Source organism: Heteronotia binoei, chromosome 15 (assembly GCF_032191835.1).
Source record: "Heteronotia binoei isolate CCM8104 ecotype False Entrance Well chromosome 15, APGP_CSIRO_Hbin_v1, whole genome shotgun sequence".
In the NCBI taxonomy this organism is placed as follows: Eukaryota; Metazoa; Chordata; class Lepidosauria; order Squamata; family Gekkonidae; genus Heteronotia; species Heteronotia binoei.
In genome coordinates, this window is record NC_083237.1 from 30133150 (window position 1) to 30155973 (window position 22824).

Genomic DNA, 22824 nt, shown 5'->3' on the forward strand with positions numbered 1-22824 from the left:
CAGCCCCCCCCCACTTGATTCTGCTTCCTGATTTGATGCCAGTTCCTGCTGTCAATGCCCTTGCTTGTGTGTCACGCTAATCATGTTCCCCAGGAAAAAGGGAACCCAGACAGATAACAAGCACACACACTCTTAACCAATTGGTTTCCTCCATACGTTTTGTCCCCAGTTAACACGGCTCCCCTACCACAGTACTCTTGTCTGCAACTGCAAGATACTAGTCTCAAGTAAAGTCACAACCTGAAATGAACAAAAGTAGGCTAAAAAGGTTTTGCTCAACTAGCAAACTTTTACCTAGGTCTGTTTTAAATATGCATACCTTTAAAGAAAAAAAATGTCATACAATAGATTTTTCCAGATCATCTGTTTGCCTATGATGGTTTCCAGCTAGGGTTGCCAGCCTCCAGTTGGGGCCTGGAGATATTCTGCTTTTATAACTGATCTCCAGCAGGCAGAGATCAGCTCCTCTTAGAAAATGGCTGCTTTGAAGGGGGGACTCTATGGCATTGTACCATGCTGAAGCCCCTTCCCTCCCCAAATCTCTCCATTTTCTGGATCCACACCCGAAGTCTCCAGGTATTTTCCAACACAGACCTGACAGCCTTGGTGATGGATGCAACTTAGCTATCTTGTGACCTATCTTATCTTAATAACAATAATAACAGTACTCTACTGGGAAAGGCTGTATTTAGCTTGCATATAGGCCATCTCTAACTCTGCACAAGTGTTTTTACAGAGAAAACTGTATGGCAGTATGGTAGGATTGCCAGCCTCCAGGTGGTGGCTGGAGATCTCCAACTGTTACAACTGATTTCCAGGCAATAGAGATCAGTTCACCTGGAGAAAACAGCCACTTTGGAAGGTGGACTTTAGGGCGTTATACCTCATTGAAGTCCCTCCCCAAATCCCACCCTCCTCAGGCTCTGCCCCCAAATCTCCAGATATTTCTCAACACAAACCTGGCTGCTGGCAACCTTATGTCCGTGGCTGCTTTTTCTACAACAGTGCCGATTCCATATGACGCTGTCTACTGCAGAGGCATTTGTAGTGGCAAGGGCACCCACCCACGGCAGCTTCTCCTCAGGGCCGCAGGGTTGCCATTTCTCCTGTTACGGGAGAGCTGGGGGGTGGGGTGGGGGTTCAAAAATAAGCAGTTGCTAGAATTAAGATTGGACCAGCACTATAACATCAAAACAATATATTTTTTTTTTACATGATCGACAAGCTGGTCTCAATCCACTGCCCAGTTTTGTTGTTGCTGAAACAAATAAAAATAAAAACTGGGAATTCAGAAAAGCTAATCAATTGTGGCAACAGATTACTTTAAATAATGTTATTGTGCTAGAACAATCTTGAGATTGCATGTTTGGGGGGGGGGGTAGGTTTGAAGCCCCTGAAGCGCTCTGGTGGAACAGTCTAGCAGCTGCTGGTTTGTTTGTTTTATAAAGCCTTCATGTGGTGTGGGGGGAATTTGGGCCATTGAGGGGTTGAGGCAAATAAATTGCGCTAATACGAGTGGAACATTTAAGGGTTGCTGGCTGGTTGGCATTGGACAGAAGATTGGGGGTGGGGTATGGAGGGTGTTGTTGAGACATCACTTCTGGGATAAACTCAGAAGTAACATCCTTGTGTTGACCTGATGCTCTAGGATTCGCTAGGAATCTATGGTTTTCTGTTGAATTTTAGAGTGTTGCATCAGTGTGATGATGTTACTTCTGGGTTTGCCCCAGAAGTGACTCCACATTCATTAGCCTGACGGTAATTTTTGATGTATCCCTTGGAATTACAGCTGATCTCCAGACTTCAGAGATCAGTTCTCCTGGAGAAAATGGATGATTAGGAGGGTGGACTATGTGGCATTATACTGGATTGAAGTCCCTCTTCTTCCCAGCCTCCATTCCCCAGATCTTCAGGAGTTTCCCAACTTGGATCTGGCAACCCTAAGCCTCCTTCCATGCCATGCTGGGGGAACTGGCAGCCCTAATGCATTCCCCTTCCGGCTGCCTTACTGAGCCCTGGGATCTTTAAAAATGTGCTGTAGAAACTAGGTGGAAGTGTAAATCACCACCATCAGTTTCTTTAAGGTTTGATAATATCTGGAGATTTTTTGTTATGGGAAAAAAATTGTACTATAATCAATATAGAGGAATTGCTGAGTGAAATTCTGATTTTCTAGCAATTTGGTTACCTTGTTAAATTATATGGCTTGAATGGATCAAATTCTGAATCATGCATATCCCATAGTTTTGCTGCAATTGTAATCTAATTATTATCTTAGTCACTTATTTTATAATTCCGTATTTGGTATTGTTATTACCCATAATGTGTTTATTTGTTTGGAGAATATTTATTTTATTTCTTTAAAAGAAAATCATGTGCTGAAAAAAATGTGTACCTTCCTGTTCACATAGTGTGCAAAGGTGCTCCTACTACCACCTTTCCAAAAAGATTGCTTCAAAGCGGGTTCTGGAAAGACCCAATCAAAGCAGGGGAAATCTCGGACTTCCGGTGTGAGAATCCAACAGAGCTGACGTCTCCTGAATAAGGGGAAAACTTAATTCTTTGTTCAGGGTAGTAAGAAGCCTTTCTGGGCTTCCTGCCTGCATTTCTCAGATAGAGATTTGCCCAGGATTACGTACAAAAGACTTTGAGCCGTGTAACCTCAGCTGATGATTGATCTCGGAGGGGGTCTTTCTGAAGCTTTGAGGTCCGGCGGAGAAAAGTGGCGTCGTTCAGCATCTACAAAGGATTAAAGAGCCATTTAATTGGCATAAGCCTGTCTGGATCTCACTCTCTTTTGGGACTGATAAACTTCTGAGAAGCGACAAGACCGAAGTTTAAGAGGCAAAGCCGTTAAAGGTACTTTGATTACAATCTCTCGCTCCGAGACTTTTCTAAGCTAATCTAAATAACATTGGAAGGTGGGAAAATTCGAATAATAAAGAAAGAGAGGGGAGGAAGAGGAAACTTGAAATTTGGACTTTGTTAAATTAAAGGCTTTGATAGAATCTGGGAATGAAAAGAATTGTTTTGAATACCTGAGGTCACTGACGTATGCTTCGGTGTTATGGCTCTGCACTTGCAATTAACATAACAAGCATTTAAAGACCGTGATATTTGGAGAACGTGAACTGGGCTCAGTGAACCAGGAAGTAAAAGCTGAAGGTGAGAGGAGCAAGAAGAAGGTCTTTGCTAGGAATTTTTAACCATAGAGAAATTGTGATCGCCATTTTGAAGAAGGGAAAATTGCCAAAAACTGTTAAAAATCAATATCTCGGCCCTGTCAGACGTTGGAGCTCAAAGTAAACGGACCATCATTTGTTGCAAAAGTAGTGGCGTTTATTTGATATCTCAAAGTTCTGAATAGGCAGTTATTGGAACTGATAGCAAGTATTGAAACATGCATGGGTTTTAAGGCCTTACATCAAAGCATTTCTAAACAATCCTACATTCTCACACTCTGGTGCTACAAGTAACACTCTCCCTACTTCTTATCGCTTGCGGCTCCCTTTCTCACGGAAAAGCCCTGCTGGCTCTCCTTGAGGCTTGCTATCTTCAAAGAGCTGTTGCTTTGTTAGTGTTATGCATAGGAATTCACAGCATGGGTTAGTAACATTTCTAAGACTGTTTGATATGCAAGGTCTTTTGCTTCATAGTTAGTAACAAGAGTTCAAAAATGGAGTTAGTCATGTCAAGGTACAAGTTACAGAATACATTCAGCATAATAACACAGTAATGCTCTCCAATGTCTGACATACTGCCCCCCCTAAGCTCTTGCTCAGGGTTTGTCTGGGTGCAGTAGGTAAAATTTATTTAACAGAGAGGGAGCTCTCAGATCAGTTGATTTAACCCATTCATCACAACTGGTAGGGAAGTACTTCCAACGAACCAAATAGTACAACACCCCTCTTTGGACCCTAGAGTCCAGCACCTCCTGCACCTCATGATGACTCTGACCTTTCACTTGAATAGGTGGGGGCTCTGGAGGGCGGGGGTGCCAAGACGTAACTCCAGGATTCTTGCGAAGAAGACTGCAATGAAAAACAGGGTGAATCTTACTAAACATCTTAGGAAAGTCCAGTTCTACGGTCACTCTGTTTATCACCCTTTTGATTTTAAATGGACCTAGGAATTTATACGCTAATTTTTTGCAAGTCTGTGGTAATGGAAGGTTTTTAGTGGACAAGAACACATTCTCCTTTTCCTTGAAGTCCCATTCGGGGGAGCGCTTGTTGTCAAAATAGGCTTTATAGTCCCTTTTTGCCATTTCTAAATTTTCTTGGATGATTGTCCAGCCCTTCTTTACTTTTTCCCACCATTGTTGGCAAGAGCTAGGTGGCACTGTTCCCTCGGGACTGGGTAGCAACGGGAACGGTTTGCCTTCATAGCCATTTACTATCTGGAATGGCGAGGCTTTGGTTGAGCTGTGCAAGCTATTGTTGTAGCCGTACTCTGCGAATGGGAGCAGCTCCACCCAGTTGGACTGCTGGTAGTTTATATAACACCTTAGGTACTGCTCTAGAAGACTGTTTACACATTCCATCTGTCTGTCCGTCTGGCGGTGGTAGGCGGAACTCAGTCCTTGTTCTATTCCTGCCATTTTGCAAAACTCCTGCCAGAAGTTGGCAACGAACTGCGGCCCGTGGTCGCTAATGACCTTGTCAGGGAATGAGTGGAGCCTAACCACGTGATGGAAAAACAAGTAGGCTAGTTTCTTAGCTGTCGAGTCAAGTCTGTGTATGTCAAGTCTGTGTATAACTCTGGCTCGGGCAGAGCATGCTGGGAAAGAACCAAAGTATATTCAAGTGCTGCTAGCTTAAACTCTGACCGACCCCCTCCCTTTTGTTATGTAGTATTGCTTTGGGAAATGGGAGAGTGTGAAGCGATAATCGGTGCCTTCTCAGGCCAGAGGCAATGTAGGAGTCAGGAGTCTACCTTGTTCAAGGCCAACGGGCCTGGGAATGAAAATTGTAACATCTATGTGTGAATGTGCCCTGCATAGTGCCCCTCCCTCAGGAATCCTTTTGATGTACCCCTTATAGCTTGGTACCTACTGTATGATCTTCAGTCTTTCAATACTGGCCTTGCCACAAGTACCAGATTTTAATAAACTAGTTACTTTTATCAACAACGACTCGTTATTGAATCTGCCGACTTGACAGTCGGTAAATGCTTGGGGCTCTTTAGCTTGGAGAAACGTCGACTGTGAGGTGACATGATAGAGGTTTACAAGATTATGCATGGGATAGAGAAGGTAGAGAAAGAAGTACTTTTCTCCTTGTCAGACGTTGGAGCTCAAAGTAAACGGACCATCATTTGTTGGAAAAGTAGTGGCATTTATTTGATATCTCAAAGTTCTGAATAGGCAGTTATTGGAACTGATAGCAAGTATTGAAACATACATGGGTTTTAAGGCCTTACATCAAAGCATTTCTAAACAATCCTACATTCTCACACTCTGGTGCTACAAGTAACACTTTCCCTATCGCTTGCAGCTCCCTTTCTCACGGAGGAGCCCTGCTGGCTCTCCTTGAGGCTTGCTATCTTCAAAGAGCTGTTGCTTTGTTAGTGTTATGCATAGGAATTCACAGCATGCGTTAGTAACATTTCTAAGACTGTTTGATATGCAAGGTCTTTTGCTTCATAGTTAGTAACAAGAGTTCAAAAATGGAGTTAGTCATGTCAAGGTACAAGTTACAGAATACATTCAGCATAATAACACAGTAATGCTCTCCAATGTCTGATAGGCCCAGGAAGGTAGGAGAAGGACGAAATTAGTCTTATTTTAAAGAGCAAGTTCTAAGCTACCGGACTTGGTGCTGGATTTAGAATTGGAGTCTTTGGATTTTTTGAAGGGTTTTTTTTATGTCAGAAGAAAGACTAACTCGTGCAAGATCTCATTCTTTGGACAAAATGCAAAGTCAGTTCAATACCATGGAGGCCAGGATCATGAAGGATGTGGAGAAGATGTTAACAGCTTGTAAAAAAGAGCTTAAGAAGGATATTGGAGACCTTAAAAAAGAAGTTGAAGATTTTAAAAATGAGTTGGGTATGGTTACAAACAGAGTCAAGGATGTTGAAGAGAAAGTTGATGTGCATGCTTCCACCTTATTAAAACTTCAAGAGAAGGTAACAGTTCATGACTGCAGATTAATGGAAACTCAAGTGCATCTGAGAGGAATACCTGAAGGGGAGGGAACTGATTTAATGGATTATATGGTGAAAATAATTGCTGACTATTTAGAGGAAGATCCTGAAAAGTCCAGAAACATGTTTGACAGTATCTATAGAGTTAATTCATCATATGCAAAAGATATAGGCTTACCAAGAGATATAGTTGTAAAACTAAGGACAAAAGATATGGCAGGGAAAATTCTAAATAAAAGTTTTCAAAAGGCTCTGACAGTGGAAGGGAGCAGAATCAAAATAATGAAAGAGCTGCCAAGACAAGTGATAAACAACAGGAAGAAATACAAGAGGTTAACAGAGAAGCTACTTGCAGAGGGAATGAGATATAGATGGATATTACCCGAAGGTTTGGGCTTTGAGCAACGTGGAAGAAGGATTACAATAAGGAATGAGCAAGAGATGTGTAGTTTTTTTTGAAGAGAATAAAGACTTTGCATCATAATGGATTACAAGTTATTATCTTGGAATATAAATGGACTAAATTCACCACAAAAATGAAAAGCAACATTTCATTGGATTAAAAAACAAAAATGTAATATAATTTGTTTACAGGAAGTTCATATACAACAAAAGGATTACAAATTTTTGTGGAACAAACAATTGGGGTTGGAATTTTTTTCATTGGCAGATCAAAAGAAAAGGGGTGTGGTCTTTTACATTAAAGAACAATTAGAACCAAAATTGATATTTAAAGATAAAGATGGACGATTTATAGCAGTGGAAGTGATGATGGATACAAAGAAATCGTTGTTACTAGGACTATATGCACCTAATGGAGTAAAAGATGTTTTTTTAAAAGATATTAATCGACAGTTGGATGAAATGTCCTATGACCAGATCTTGATGATGGGTGATTTCAATGGAACAATGCAAAACAATATAGATAGGTCTGGCCAAAAGAGCAATAATAAAGAAGGGAGACTGCCAAAATCATTTTTTGAGTTGGTTAAACAAGAAAGTTTGGAGGATATTTGGAGAAAATTTAACCCTGAAGTAAGAGACTATATTTTCTTTTCAGCAAGACATAATACTTTTTCTAGAATAGATATGCTATGGGGCCCTAAAAGTTTGGGCCTCATAACTAGAAAAGTGGAGATTCTACCAAAGGTATGTGCAGATCATAATCCAATATTTTGGGCTACAAAATTGCAAAAGAAAACAAGAAGATGGTGAATAAATGAGGATTTACTACAAGATAAGGATATTGTGACTTTTTTAGAAAAAGAAACTATAGCGTTTTTCCAAATAAATGACACTGATGATATAGAATTCCAGACGGTTTGGGATACTTACAAAGCAGTAATGAGAGGACTATTGATTACATTGAATAATAAAGATAAGAGGGCAAAAGAAAAGCAGATGTTGGACATTCAAAATGAAATAAAGAAAAAAGAAAGGGAACTAAGAAAAAGACCAGGGAAAAAGAAATTAATAAGGGAAATCAGTATATTACAAGCCCAAGTAAGACATTTGTTGAATAAAGAATTAGAATGGAATTTAAAAAGTTTGCAACAAAAATCGTTTGAAGGTGTGAATAAACCTGGGAAGTATTTAGCTTGGTAACTGAAGAAAAAGAAAGAAAATAAAATTATTAATAAAATCGTGGCTAGCGGAAAAGAGATAGTAGACCAAGAAGGAATTTTTAAATATTATGCAAATTTATTCAAAGGTGTGAAAATTAAAAAAGAAAAAATGGAAGAGTATTTATAAAATATTAAAATAACACCCCTGACTGAGTATATGAAAAAGATTTTGAATGATCCAATAGAAAAAATTGAATTTGAAGCAGCAATAAATGTAATGAAAGTAGGTAAGGCTCCTGGGCCGGATAGATATACAACCAAATTTTATAAAACTCTCAAAGATGAGATAGTACCAAAATTGCAAAAATTGATGAACACAATAAGAATAAAAGGGGAAATTCCAAATACTTGGAAAGAAGCTGTAATCTCGTTGATGCCCAAGGAAGATAGAGATGTCACAAATGTAAAGAACTATAGACCAATTTCATTATTAAACAATGACTATAAGATATATACAAGAATCTTGGCAGAACGACTTAAGAAATATTTGATCAATTTTATAAAGGAAGATCAAGTGGGATTTCTCCCTAAAAGGCAAATAAGAGACAATGTAAGAACTGTTGTAAATATTGTAGAATATTATGAGAAACATCCAGAAAAAGAGGCGGTGTTATTTTTTGTAGATGCAGAAAAAGCCTTTGAATCTGAACTGGGACATTATGTTTGCAGTAATGGAAAAAATAAATCTGGGAGAATATTTTATAAGAATGACAAAAGCAATATATATGGATCAACACGCAAAATTGTGTATAAATGTAGACCTTACAAATGAAATGAAGGTGAGCAAAGGTACAAGACAACGATGTCCGCTTTCACCATTGTTGTTTAAAATGACTCTTGAAATTCTGCTAATGCAGATACAAGATGACAAAGAGATAGAAGGATTGAAAATTAAAGGATTTTCTTGCAAATATAAAGCATTTGCATACGATATTGTGTTTATAATTGAAAATCTGATACAAGTGGTACCTTTGTTGCTAGCTAAGATAAAAGAATATGGAGAAATGGCAGGACTCTATATAAATAAAGAGTAGTCGAAATTTTTATGTTAAAATATGCAACTAAATAAATAGAAAGAATTGCAGAGTTTGATGGGATGTGAAGTCACTTCTAAAGTGAAATATTTAGGTCTAGAAATAACAATGAAGAATATTGATTTGTACAAAAACAACTATGAAAAGTTATGGCATAAGATGGATAAAGATATGATGAAATGGAATAGACTTAATCTGTCTTTGTTGGGTAGGATTGCTGCAATTAAGGTGAACATTTTGCCAAGAATAATGTATTTGTTCCAAACTATTCCGATTGTGGAAGATAGTAAACAATTTAATAAATGCAAAGGAAGATCTCAGAATTTGTATGAGCTGGGAAAAAACCAAGGATTAAGATGAAAATTTTAACGGATGCTAAAGAGAGGGGAGGATTTCATCTTCCAGATTTAAGATTATATCATGATGCAGTTTGTTTGACGTGGATAAAGGATTGGATGATGTTGTTAAATAAAAAGCTTTTATTGTTAGAAGCTCATGGAAATAAATTCGGCTGGCATGCTTATATGTACTATGGGGAAAAAAAGATGGATGGTCTTTTTTCTCACCATTATATTAGAAACAACTTACTAAATACATGGATAAAATATAAGAAATATGGTGATGAAAGAAAGCCGTTATGGATAGTGCCAGCAGAAGTAATAAAAATAACAGTTGAATCTGATGAAGAGAGAGGGGTGTCATATAATCAACTGCTAAAGATTCAAGGTGATAAAGTTGAATTAAAATCTGCCGAAGAGCTAAACAACAAGTATGACTGGTTTCAAATGCAACAAATAAAAAGTTTGAAGAGCTAAACAAGTATGACTGGTTTCAAATGCAACAAATAAAAAGTTTGATGGAGAATGATATTAAATCTGTTGGAATTAAACGTGAGCAAACGGAATTGGAAAAGGTTCTGTTTGGAGATAATGAAAAATTAATATCGAAAATATATAAATTACTGTTGAAATGGTCTACAGAAGAAAAAGTAGTAAAATCTCAAATGATTAAGTGGGCAATTAATGTAAATAAGGAAATACAGATGGATACATGGGAATATCTTTGGAAGAACTCGATGAGAATATCAACATGTCAGAGCATTAAAGAGAATTGTTTCAAGATGATGTAATGGTGGTATATGACTGAAAAAACTGGCAAAGATGAGTAAAAAGATGTCGGATAGATGTTGGAAATGTAAGAAACATGAAGGTTCTTTATATCATATGTGGTGGACTTGTGAAAAAGCGAAAAAGTTTTGGCAGATGATACAACAAGAAATATCTAAAATTTTGGGATATGATTTTAAGAAAGTTGCAGATACTTTTCTGTTGGGATTACAAATGGAAAAATTTCCAAAAGAAGATAGAACTCTAATCTGGTACTTGCTCTCAGCTGCTAGGACACTGTATGCGCAGCTATGGAAGCAAGAAAAAATACCAGAGAAATGGGACTGGATCGTGAAAGTTTTATCGTGGAGTGAGATGGACAAACTAACAAGAACTTTAAGAGACTGTGATTTGGAAGTGTTTAAAAGGGAGTGGAAGAAATTTAGAGGATATATAGAGAAAGAGTGGAATGTAAAAAAACATTGGACAATTTTTTAATAATGAGTATGAGAAAAGGGAGAAATTGAACTTTGATTGGTTAAGGGTACCTTTATAAGTGAACTCAAGTATATAACTTCGGCGGGAATCTAGTAACGGAGGGAGGGGGGATTAGAAAATATATGGGTTAGGGATAGTAATGATATAAACAGACATTGTTACCATATGTTATTAATAAAATTGTTTAAAAGAAAGCAGGGGAAATCTCAGAAACAGAGAAGCCAGGTCCTCCCTGGCCATCAGTGGGGGTGGGGTTGCTAGTTCCAGGTTGGGAGATGTGGAGGTAGAGCTGGGGAGGACAGGGACCTCAGTGGGGGTACAGTGCCATAGAGTCCACCCTCTAAAGAAGGGTTGCCAGTTCTCCTCCTGGCCACTGGCAAGGGATGGGGAAGAGTTGTCAGATCCAGGCTGGGAAACTCCTGGAGAAATGGGAATGGTGCCTGGGAAGGGCAGGGACCTCAGTGGGATACAATGTCTACCCTCCAGCACATCCATTTTCTCCAGAGGAACTGATCTCTGCAGTCTGGAGATGAGCTGTAATTCCAAGGGATCCTCAACCCCATTGGCATTCTTACTCAGACAGTGGACAATTAGGGTATGAGATTGTATGGCTGTTCCAAAAATCTCTGTGCTTAGATTGGATGCCAAATGGAGCAAATCCTCTGTGGGGATGCATGCAACCTGGGGCAGAATTATGGGTGGGAACGCAAACATTGATAAACCCTGGTTTTGATTGGGACCGCAGGAATTGAGCAAGCCTGCCTGTTTGCCACCTACTTAGCTGCCCTGTATATCTAAAAATGGAAAGGTTATTCCTCAGACACTAGAAGTTTGTGCTGCTCAAAGGAAAATGGTCTTGTAAGAGTCGTTTGAAAAAATACCAGAGAAATGGGACTGGATCGTGAAAGTTTTATCGTGGAGTGAGATGGACAAACTAACAAGAACTTTAAGAGACTGTGACTAAGAAGTCTTCTCTTAAAGTATCAAACAGCCTTTGTTGTTATTTTTTTTTTCTCAAACCAACCTTTAAGTTTTATTTTGAGTACAGATTTCACAGAGCTTGCTGGCTTTGCGGTTGCTGTCCTCCAAAGCCAGAGGAAACGGGTGCTGTGCTTCACTTGTTCCTCCCAGGAAACACAACATAATTAATCTGCCCCCAGGAGCATTTGTCATTTTGTCACAAGGTAGGGCTGTTCTGAATGTTCTGCTGCCTTACATCCCAATGTGGTTCCCCCTCACACCACAAAGCATGGTAGCATTTTTAGAACAAGTTGCTTGTAGGCCAGCATATAGGGTTGCCTGGCTGGTGTTGGAAAATACCTGGGGATTTTGGGGGTGGACCCAGGAGAGGATAGGGTTTGTGGAGGGGAAGGGCCTCAGCATGGTACAATGCCATAGAGTTGTTGTTGTTCAGTTGCACAGTCGAGTCCGACTCTTCGCGACCCCATGGACCAAGTCATGCCAGGCCCTCCTGTCTTCCACCATCCTCTGAAGTCTGCTCAAATTCATGTTTGTTACATCAGTAATGCCATAGAGTCCACCCTTCAAATCACCCATTTTCTTCAGGGGAACTGATCTCTGCCAGCTGGAGATCAGTTGTAAAAGTGGGAGACCTCCAGGCCCTACCTAGAGACTGGCAACTGGTAGAGGAAGGGTGGCCAACAATTTTTAACCTCAGGCAAATGTGGTGGTCCTGGATGAACAAAACATTTGAGTCATGTTGAGGGAATAGTCCTGATGCGTAGCCAAATTTCTCATGGTGGATTTGTTCACACACTCTAGACCAGCAGTTGCCACCAATTGTCCAAATGCTCGCTTCCACCAGGCCTGTGTTGTTGGCATGGTCATTGTTTACACAGTAATGCAAATTTCTGCAGAACTGTCCAAGGCAGTGAGAATGATGTGGAGGATGTGGTCACAAGCTTTTGCAGCATTTACTTCCCTCCGAGGAGAAAGGGGAAGCCGCTCCTCTCTACTTGAGCCAGACGACTGATGGATCTCCTTCAGCGGCTTTTGGGGACCCTGCAGCGGACTGTGGTCAGTGATACCCCACTGTCAACCAAGCTTGGGTGGGATCCAGGACCCCTGGTGTTTTGTTTAAAGAAGGGGCTGCCTGGCTTATGATTTGTCTTTCTTCCTCCTTCCATCTTCAGGATTACATTTCCACCTTCACCACCTACCTCCTTGGAAATGAAGCTCATCCAGGAGCAGAGGAGTCAGGAAACAGGAGGGAGACAGAGCCTCATAGAAGCCGCCATGACTGCAATGTGGAGACAGCACCTTACAGGTAACAAAGACCTATGGCCTTTGTTTGTTTTTTACCCTGGAAGTTTTCTTGCAGCCCAGAGGTGCCAGACTCCTCTGGAAGAATTTCAGCTACAGCTGGAATCACTTTTCTCCCTTTCTGCTTCCTCTTTGCAGAGATATTTCTCCAAGGGGTGATCTGAAGGCCTTTGAAGGGCTGCCCATTGCAGAGGTAGGTGCTGGAGGGAAGAGGTTAGTGCAAAATCTGTTTGTGCTCCACCTCTGCCTTGATGAAGGCCCTTCTTTTTCAGACAACCCCACCCAATCAGAACCCCACCCATGATGCATCAGGAAAAGACTTCAGTTCTGCTCAGGCTACAGAAGCCATTCCTGGAGCTTCCAAATTGCTGTGTAAAGATGAGAGAGAGGAAGCTGTTGGCCAGAAGCTCTCAGGTGATGGAAAATTCTAGAATGTGCTGAAAAACTATGGGGGGTGATGGATGATTCTGAAGGGATTAGATTGCTAACTGCTCTGTTTTCAACTGGAACATCTACCTCTTGAGTTGTGGGGAGTGTCTGTGGTTATTCAGTGGCAAGGATAATGCACTGTACCCACAAATAGAGAGCTGTCTCCATCTGGGATATTCATACATACCAAGGACAATTCCTGCAGCTTAACTAAGGTTCAATGGCTGAAAATTGATGAACTGGCTCAGTTTAAGGGAAGGAAGAGAAACACATCCTTCTTGGAAAGTGGGGAGAAGAGCTTGCATCCTTAATTTCACAGGGAAGAGAGAGAAATATTTCATGGGGAGATGGAGAAACTCAAATCTTCAGGTTTTGGGATATTCAAATGTGGGAAGGGAAAAGATGAGGAAACCAGAAGTCTATTTTACTTTTCTCTCTTCATTTCTTTTCCACAGAAGCTCAGATCTCCATGTTTTGAGATATTCAAACGTGGGAAGAGGAAAGATGAGGGGACGAAAAATCTATTTGACTTTTCTCTCTTCATTTCTTTTCCACAGAGGCTCCTAATTTCCTGGCTGATGCCCCAAAGCCAAGTTCTTCGACAATGGGAAGCATCCAGCAGAAAGACTTGGAGGGGCTCATGGTGACTGGAGGGCTCCATCAGTGGGAACCAGAGGGAAGTGCCAGGATGGGGGCTGTTCAGCAAGAATTGCTAGAAGAAATGGCAGAGTTGAAGGCCTGGCAACCAGAGAAGCCATTGGCCGGAGGGCAAGACCATGAAGAATTAGAAAAGGCAGGAAGGGCTATGAGGACTTGGCAGAAAGAGCAGAAGGAAACAGAGGGAGATGAACAAGAGGCACCAGGTGGGGAAGAGCAGAGGGGACTGGATGGAGCAACACAGACAGGGGGACTTGAACAGCAGGTGGCCAAGATGGTGGAGGACCTGCGATCAGAGCCTGATGCGGATCTTGTAGGAGAGGCAAAGATGGAAAGCAATCAGCAGGAGGAGCCAGATATCGAGGTAGGAGATGAAGGGGTTCAGCCAGCAGTGCCAGGCAGTGCAGAGACTGGAGGAGACCAGCAGGGAGAGCCCGGAGAAGAAGTAGAGACCAGAAGCCACCCTCAGCGGGAGCCAGAAGAAAAGTTTACCTTGGAAGTGCAGGAAGAAGATCCAGTGAGGGTTACAGAGGAAGAAGATGGCCAGCAGAGGGGACTGGAAGGGTCTGAGTCTGAAGGGCCCCAGCTAGGGAAGATAGAGGGATTTTTGAGGGATGAGGGGACTCACTGGAGGGAGCAGAATGAGAAAGACAGTGGAGAAAAGTCTGTGATGGAAGAGCAGAGGGGAGATAGAACAGCGTGGACAGGGAGATTTCAACAGGAGATGGCAAAGATGATGGAGGACCTGCAATCAGACCCTGATGGGCAACTACCAGCAGGGACAAATGCAGAAGACAATCTGCTGGAGGAGTCAGATATTGAGACAGGAGATGAAGAGGTTCAGCCAACAGTGCCAGATGGTGACCAGGAGGGAGAGTCAGAAGGAAAAGCAGAGGCCAGAAGCTACCCTCAGTGGGAGCCAAAAGAAAGGGTCTTCTTGGAAGTGCAGGAGGAAAATCTGAAGGAGATCACAGAGAAAGGAGGTAGCCAGCAGAGAGGATTGGAAGAGGCTGAGATGGAGGCACACCAGCAAGGGGAGCTAGAGGGATCTGTGAGGAACAAGGAGACTCAGAGACGGGAGCAGGAGGAGAACAAGGGAGAAGAGCAAGAGGCAACAGGTGGGGAAGAATCTGTGATGGAAGAGCAGAGGAAAGAAGGAACAGCATGGACTGGGAGGTCTCAACAAGAGGTGGGCAAGATGGCAGAGGGCCTGTGGTTGGAGGTGGAGGTGCAACTTTCAGGAGGGGCAGAAAACTACCAGCAGGGGGAGTCAGATATGGAAACTGGAGATGAAGGGGCTTGGCAGACCATGCTGGATGGTGCAGAGACGAGAAGAGACCAGCAGGAAGGACTAGAACGAGAAGCAGAGGCCAGAAGCAGCCCTCTTTGGGGACCAAAAGAAACTGTGACCTTGGAAATACAGGACCCCTCAGAGGTGGTCACAGAGAGAGAAGATAGCCAGCAGATGGGGTTGGAAGAGGCTGAGATGGAGGATTCCCAGCAAAGTGAACTAGAGGGATTTTTGAGAGATGAATGGACTCAGTGGAGGGAGCAGGAGGAGAATGAGGGAGATAGGCAAGTGGCAACATGTGGAGAACAGCAGAGTGGAGATGGAACAGCATGGACTGAGAGATCTCAACAGGAGGCTGCCAAGATGGCAGACGGCCAGTGGCTGGAGGCTGAGGAACAACTTGTGAGAGAGGCGAAGGCCAAAAACAGCCAGCAGGGAGAGCCAGATATGGAAACTCGAGGTGAAGGGTCTCAGCAAGTTATCCTGGATGGTGCAGAAACAGGAGGAGATCAGCAGGGAGGGCAAGAAGGGGAATCAGAGATAGGGAGGGATCTTTCGTGGAAGCCAAAGAAGACTGTGAATTTGGAAGAGCATCCAGAGAAAGGGCTGGAAGGGACTGGAGAGAGAGAGGAACACCAACATGGGAAGCTAGAGGGATCTGTGGGAAATGAAGCAGAGAACGAAGAAGGGCAGGAGGAGCAAATGAAAGAGCCAGGTCTGGAGAGGGGCCAGCAGAAAGATCCTGAGGTGTCGATAGGAATTACAGTTCTTGATGAGGTGGTAGAAGCAGCAATGATGGAGCAGTCAGAGGTCCAAGGGCAGGAGGCAAGGGAGACTGAGGGAACCGAGAGGAGCCTGCCACATGAACCCCTGGGGGACAAGGCCCCTGATGATACATGCTGTCTTGCTGGGGCCGGAGCCTTCCCAGGTGAGGTAAGCATGACCAAAAGGGAGGAGCAGGGGATGATGGGAGTCAGGACACTTGGGTTTCTCTAATCCATTTCTGCTCTACAGGTCCCATCTCTGGACACAAGTGCCCAGAAGGAGCGGGTCTTGCTCCGTCGTAAGAGTTCCATCCGGCGGGCACCCAGCTTGAAGAGACCAAGACCACCCACAGAGACTCCTCCCCCACAGGAGACAGGCATAGAGGAGAACTCTCCATCTCAGCCACCACCATCAGGCAGGCCACACCTGAGGCATGCTGGGTAAATATTAATACCCCATACTTCTTTATTTAAATAATGCTCTTTTCTTCCAAAGTGGCACTACCAGTCTGAGTGCAACTAGAACCAGAATGATTGAAGGTTAGAGCTCCAACTCCTTTGAGTTTCTCACTCTTTCCATTCTCTTTGACTTCCTAGGTTTGGGCCTATGCACCCCAACATGATGGCTGAACTGCAGATGCGCTTGCGCAGGCCTCAGTAACTCTACAAATCCGAAGAGTTTGTGGAGTAAAGAAACTGTAATATACAGGAGGCTGGTAATGCCCCCCCTCCCACAGCACAGTGTAGCTATGGAGGAGTGCTGGGTGATCCCAATTTAGTTGGGGCAAGAGTGAGATCTGGCACTGGTTAATACACTGCCTGAACTGAATGGAGCTCATAGAACATATCCCACAATCCTTTGCAATGGTCAAGGTTCCCATGGCACGAAATAATCTCTATTGACCCGGGAGGTCCCTTCTAGCTCTATGTTTTTTTTTTCCTACTTATAGGGTTTCTGCCAGTGAAAGTCTGCAGAGAGTATGGATAGAGGGTAGAATCATAGAATCATAGAGTTGGAAGGGAACTCTAGGGTCATCTAGTCCAACCCCCTGCACAATGCAGGAAACTCACAAACACCTCCCCCTAAATTCACAGGATCTTCATCGCTGTCAGATGGCCATCTAGCATCTGTTTAAAAACCTCCAAGGAAGGAGAGCCCACCACCTCTAGAGAAAGCCTGTTCCATTGAGGAATCACTCTAACAGTCAGGAACTTCTTCTGATTTTGATTTAATTTCAACCCATTGGTTTTGGAAACTCTTTTGATTTAATTTCAACCCATTGGTTCTGGTCCTACCTTCCGGGGCCACAGAAAACAATTCCACACCATCCTCTATATGACAGCCCTTCAAGTACTTGAAGATGGTGATCATATCACCTCTCAGCTGCCTCCTCTCCAGGCTTAACATCCCCAGCTCTTTCAACCTTTCCTCATAGGACTTGGTCTCCAGACCCCTCACCATCTTTGTCGCCCTCCTCTGGACTAGGTAGAACTAGGAGACCTAGATTCAAATCCTCTCTCAGACATGAAGTTCACTGAGGGGACCTTGGGCCAGTCACACCTTTTCTGCCTAACTGACCTTAGGCACGATTGTTGCTAGGGTCAAATGGAGGAGGAGGAGAGACCCACATGCTGCTCTCCTTAATTTGGAAGAAGGGTGGGATAAACATGTTACTGGTGTAAGTGACTGGGAAAATGTTGCTTGCTTATCTTCGGCCTGTCCTCCAGCTGCTACCCGAAAACAAGGGTAGCTCCCTAAATGCCCCTTAGACTATACCAGCTTACGTATGATGTGGAAACTTATTCTAAAAAACGAGTTTACTCTGTACTGAGGAAGTTTGTATATTTGAAATATTATTTGTTGTAATAAAATTGTTCTGTTACATGTACTGTGAGGCATTTTGCGTGGTCCAGCCTGATAATGATTAGCTTGAGGTCCAAATTTGAGAAGAGAAAATAGGGTTGCCATCTTCCAGGTAGTAAAAATTAAGCACAAAGCTTCCGTGATTACCAGCCTCAAACAAAATTAAGCGATAACAATTATCATATTGACAAAAATAAAATTAAAACTCTCTTTACAAAATACATTGATTTCCTTGGAGAGAATTGAATTTTTTGGTGTTCACACCTTTGTATCTAAAATGGATTTTGTAAACTTGACAAAGCAATTGTGAAACAAGGCATTAGTACATTCTTGTTGCAATGATTGGACTGCTGGCTGCCTTATGAATTAAAAATTGAATTAACAGTGACATCAATCTTCTTCAGTGCATCATTGGACTTTTTGGCAAGAAAACAGCATTGAATTGTTTTGGAGTTGGACTTAACTTCTGATGGTCATCTTGTGATATTCCGTTTTGTATAAGTAACTGCATTGATTTTGCGTTTAATGTGCTTTATAATACATCAGTTTTGATAATATTGTTATTGATTAATTTTGTTTGAGGCTGGTAATCACGGAAGTTTTGTGCTTAATTTTTTTCTACCTATTACCATGATTCTCTTGTTGGGTTGCTTATCTTCCAGGTAATGGCTGGAGATCTTCTGCTATTGCAACTGGTCTTCAACTGACAGAGATCAGTTCAGTGGGAGGAAATGGCCATTTTGGAAGGTAGACTTGGCGTGATCCCCCACTGAAGTCCCTCCCCTCTCCAAACCTTGCCTTCCTCAAGCTCCACTTTGTGGTGTTTTTTGTTCTCTGGTTTCACCTCATAGTTTTCTCAGTCTGGATAGTTGTGCTGCAATATTAGCCATCTTCTGGATATCTGAAGGCTGTTCCAGAGCAAAAGGAGCCTCAGACATCCAGTTTACGGTCGCCATTTTTTTATTACTTAGCGATATGCGCATAGCCACATAATGTTTAACCTATGTGCATGCACATGCGCATAACACACGCATGCACATAATAGTGGAAGAAAAAAAAGAACTGCATGGTGCCGTCATGTGGACAGCAGAAGACGGTTTCACCACGGAGTGATTTGAATTGCAGTATGGCAGTCTGATTGATAATATCCGGAACAAAGATATTCGGAACAGAACCAGGTCAGTTTAACATGGACTCAACACGCTGTGTGAACAGGGCCTATATATTAGTCAGCCAACCTGATATTTCTTTTGGTAGGCAAGAGGGTAATACACCAAATGCAAAAAATGGACTATAGAGTTGCTTGGGGAAAGTGAATTTCTGCTTGTTGTAACCATTGCAAATGATACAGAAATCCTGCATCCAAAAGGTGGCGTCTTTGGCTGCAAGCCACTTTGTATATAGCAGTGTAACAGTGCAATCCTAAATAGAATGACATCCTTCTAAGTCTACTGACTTCAGTGAACTTTAGAAGGATGTAACTCTGTTTAAGATTGCACTGTGAATCTGGAAGTCCAGCAGCAGTACAGAATATGTCTAGTGGTCATTTTGTAGAAAAATAGGTGGTGGAGTTCATCCAGGGATTGCTATGCAGCTGCACCTACTATTCATATGAACATGTGAACATATGAAGCTGCCTTATACTGAATCAGACCCTTGGTCCATCAAAGTCAGTATTGTCTTCTCAGACGGGCAGCGGCTCTCCAGGGTCTCAAGCTGAGGTTTTTCACACCTATTTGCCTGGATCCTTTTTTTTTTTGGAGATGCCAGGGATTGAACCTGGGACCTTCTGCTTCCCAAGCAGATGCTCTACCACTGAGCCACCGTCCCTCCCCAAATGGGGAGGGACAAAGTGGGAAGGAGGAGATGATTAGATTAGATTAGATAATTTTATTTGTATCCCGCCCTCCCCGCCGAAGCAGGCTCAGGGCGGCTAACAACATCATACAAATTTCAATTATACAAAGAAAGCAAAAAACACAAAATTACATTTAAGCATTAAAATTCTGATTAGGTTTAAAAATTAGTTAATTAAGTTAATAAAAGTGCTAATACTGTTCTTTTAGGATGGCGGTTATCATTAGCAATTTCTTTCTTCGTCAGCGAAAGCCAGTCGGAAGAGGAAGGTCTTGCAGGCCCTGCGGAATTGTTCAAGGTCAAGTTGTAGGGCGCGCAGAGGAGATGGAACTCTCAGAAAGGTTGAGGAGCTGCGCTTCTGTGAGCTTCCACTGAATCCAAGGCCTATGTCTACAAGGTCTACAGAAAATCACACGTCTGCCTTCTTGTGGCATGTAGGACTTACCTGTAGACCATTCCTGGTTGTACCTTCCATTTTACTTCCATATTTGTTGCCTATTCAAATTACCCCCTAGTATCACCTCTGTATTTTTCCCCTGCCCTACCTGGATTTTGTCAGATCTCAGAAGCTAAGCAGGGTCAGCCCTGGCTACTACTTGGATAGGAGATAACCAAGGGTTGAGGGTTGCAGAGGCAGGCAATGGCAAACTACCTCTGTTTCTCTCTTGCCCCACTAGAGGTTGCCAGAAGTCTGCTGCAACTTAACACCACTTTCATCCACCACCACTTTCTCGCTACAGTGGCTAATAGCTGCTGGGATGGGATGGGAGAATGATTTCTAGTGGAGAAATGATGGCGGTGGAGAGGAGTCATGCATTCTCCCCCAGAGTTGTGGTCCTGATTTGAAACTATCCAGATCCATTCATCCAGGGTCTGAACACGGACCTCCTATGCAGGGATGGTATGATGCCCAAGCAGACCCAACAGCATCAAGTCAGTAGGGATGGCAGAGGAGGAGGCGTGCATGGCTCGTGCTGCTCCTACAGGGCCTGGGTGCTTGCAGTGAGGAAGTATGTGGCCTCCCTCCCCTACTGCCACCATACATCTCCAAGGGCTCATCTAGGGTTTGCTGGGGTAGCACAGAAGAAGAGAGCTTGGGATGGTCAAACACTTTGAGCTGCCCCTGTGCAGTTTGGCCTTCAGTCCAACCAATTAATACTGATGAAGGAGAAAGGGCATTTGTGAAGCTGAGAGCCAGTGTGGGGCAGTGACTAGTGTGTCAAACTAGAATCTGGGAGGCCCAGGTTCAGTCTGCCCTGGAAGCTTGCAAAGTGACTTTAGGTCAGCATACACAATCAGCCTAATTTACCCACAAGCCTGTAGCTACAAGAGGCCTCTCACCAGGCAATGTCACCTCTCCAATTTGTCCAGCCATGCCAGAAGATTGACTGTGCCCTGTCTGCTCTGGTAGGACAGACTGAAGGGAAAAGAACCTTTTGTAGGTAAAAGCTGTTTTAATTTCTCCGCTAGTTGTCAGCTTATAGTTGAAGGTGTGAACTGACCATGTCATTGCCTCTGGCCAGGGGGATCATTAGCATCTATAAAGGGTTAGCCTTGGCCTGGAAAAATGTCAGCTGCTCAGGCAAAACAAAACAAGAGCAGCTTCTCCATTCCTGGCTGTGGTGCTGTCTACCGAACAGGGTTATTGTGGGGATAAAATGGAGGAGAGGAGAATGATGTAAGCCACTCTGGGTCCCCAGTGGAGGGAAAGTCTGAGTACAAATGAAACAAATAATGCCACTGTTTCTGCAGACATGGATATAGTAGTGCTGGTTTTCCAATACATTTTATTGACAAAAATAAATTAAAACCCTCTTTTTTTAAAAAAAACCCCAAAACCAAATAAATACATATAAATTAAATATTTTAGACAAGGAGTAGAATTCACTCATAACTTATCAAAAGTTAGAATTAACTCATAACTTATCCATCCTGGATGCCAGGAGGCTAGCATTTCCTGTCAGGTGTTTCTTGAAAAGGGAAATTTGAGGCTCAATAACTTATACCTCAACATTCTCGTTGGTCTATGAGGTGCTATGGGACTCGAATCCTCTGGCTGTTCTACTGCAGGCCAACATGGCTACCCTCTGAAACTGCCAAGCAAGGGAGAGTGGGACTCTGGTGCCACATGAATGGACTGGGCAACTTTAATCTTTAGCAGCGTAAAGTCCCGCACAACACGGCAGAGGAGGTTCTTGAGGGAGCGCAAGACGTAGTTTACTTCCAGGCAGTTTCTCCATTGGCTCTGGTGTTGAAGGATTTGAGGGGGCTTGGGGGCATCTTTGAGGTGGTTTTTCAGTGGCAGGCCCCAAAGCAAAATCTATGGAGAGAATTAGAGGAAAGTGAGATGCTGCATAAATCAAAGACTGGAGCCACATCCCAACCACGCACCAAAGAGACCCACCTGGTAATTCACGTGGTGACTCAGGTCTCGGAGATACAAGCCAAGTTCTTCAAACTGAGCTGTGAATCTGGAATCCTCTTTTGTCGCCTCATAATCCTGCAGCTGCTGCAAGAGCCCCCAATAGAATGAGAGCATCTGGGCCATGTGGGACAGGCGCTCGGCATTCTAGGAAAATGGCAAGGTCAGGAATCAAACCAAGGTCCATTATGCATGCACATCTTAACTGCAGATTTTCCAAGCAGTAAGCCTTTAAGCTTGACTTCAAATTCTGTGCCCGTCTTACTCGCCATTCTTTTTCCTGCAGTGTATTTATTCTACAGCTACTATGTTCAAAATGCATTTTTCTAAACTGAGGTGGGTATGTCACATAATTGGGGGGGGGGGGGTTCCCGAAGTTTTTTTTAAAAATTATGCAATTCCCCTTTTGCAGCCGTGCAGCAGCATCTAGCAAGGGCCTTCCATTTAAATCCTCATGGTTCATAAGAACATAAGAGAAGCCATGTTGGATCAGGCCAATGGCCCATCCAGTCCAACACTCTGTGTCACACAGTGGCCAAATACACACACACACACACACACATTGTGGCTAATAGCCACTGATGGACCTCTGCTCCGTATTTTTATCTAACCCCCTCTTGAAGCTGGCTATGCTTGTAGCTGCCGCCACCTCCTGTGGCAGTGAATTCCACATGTTAATCACCCTTTGGGTGAAGAAGTACTTCCTTCTATCCGTTTTAACCTGACTGCTCAGCAATTTCATTGAATGCCCACAAGTTCTTGTATTGTGAGAAAGGGAGAAAATGACTTCTTTCTCTACTTTCTCCATCCCATGCATAATCTTGTAAACCTCAATCATGTCACCCCG

The 22824-nt window shown here is 42.9% G+C and overlaps 1 protein-coding gene across 1 annotated transcript; it reads left to right on the forward strand.

The window, feature by feature from the left end:
• The first annotated feature begins 12331 nt into the window (after nucleotides 1–12331).
• LOC132583348 (trichohyalin-like) lies at nucleotides 12332–17721 on the forward strand. The gene is made up of 6 exons (XM_060255010.1): nucleotides 12332–12447; nucleotides 12564–12697; nucleotides 12832–13107; nucleotides 13680–16003; nucleotides 16085–16275; nucleotides 16432–17721. Exons 3-6 carry the CDS (start codon nucleotides 12945–12947, stop codon nucleotides 16493–16495), a joined length of 2742 nt encoding a protein of 913 aa, XP_060110993.1. The 5' UTR covers nucleotides 12332–12447; nucleotides 12564–12697; nucleotides 12832–12944; the 3' UTR covers nucleotides 16496–17721.
• Nucleotides 17722–22824: the final 5103 nt, after the last annotated feature.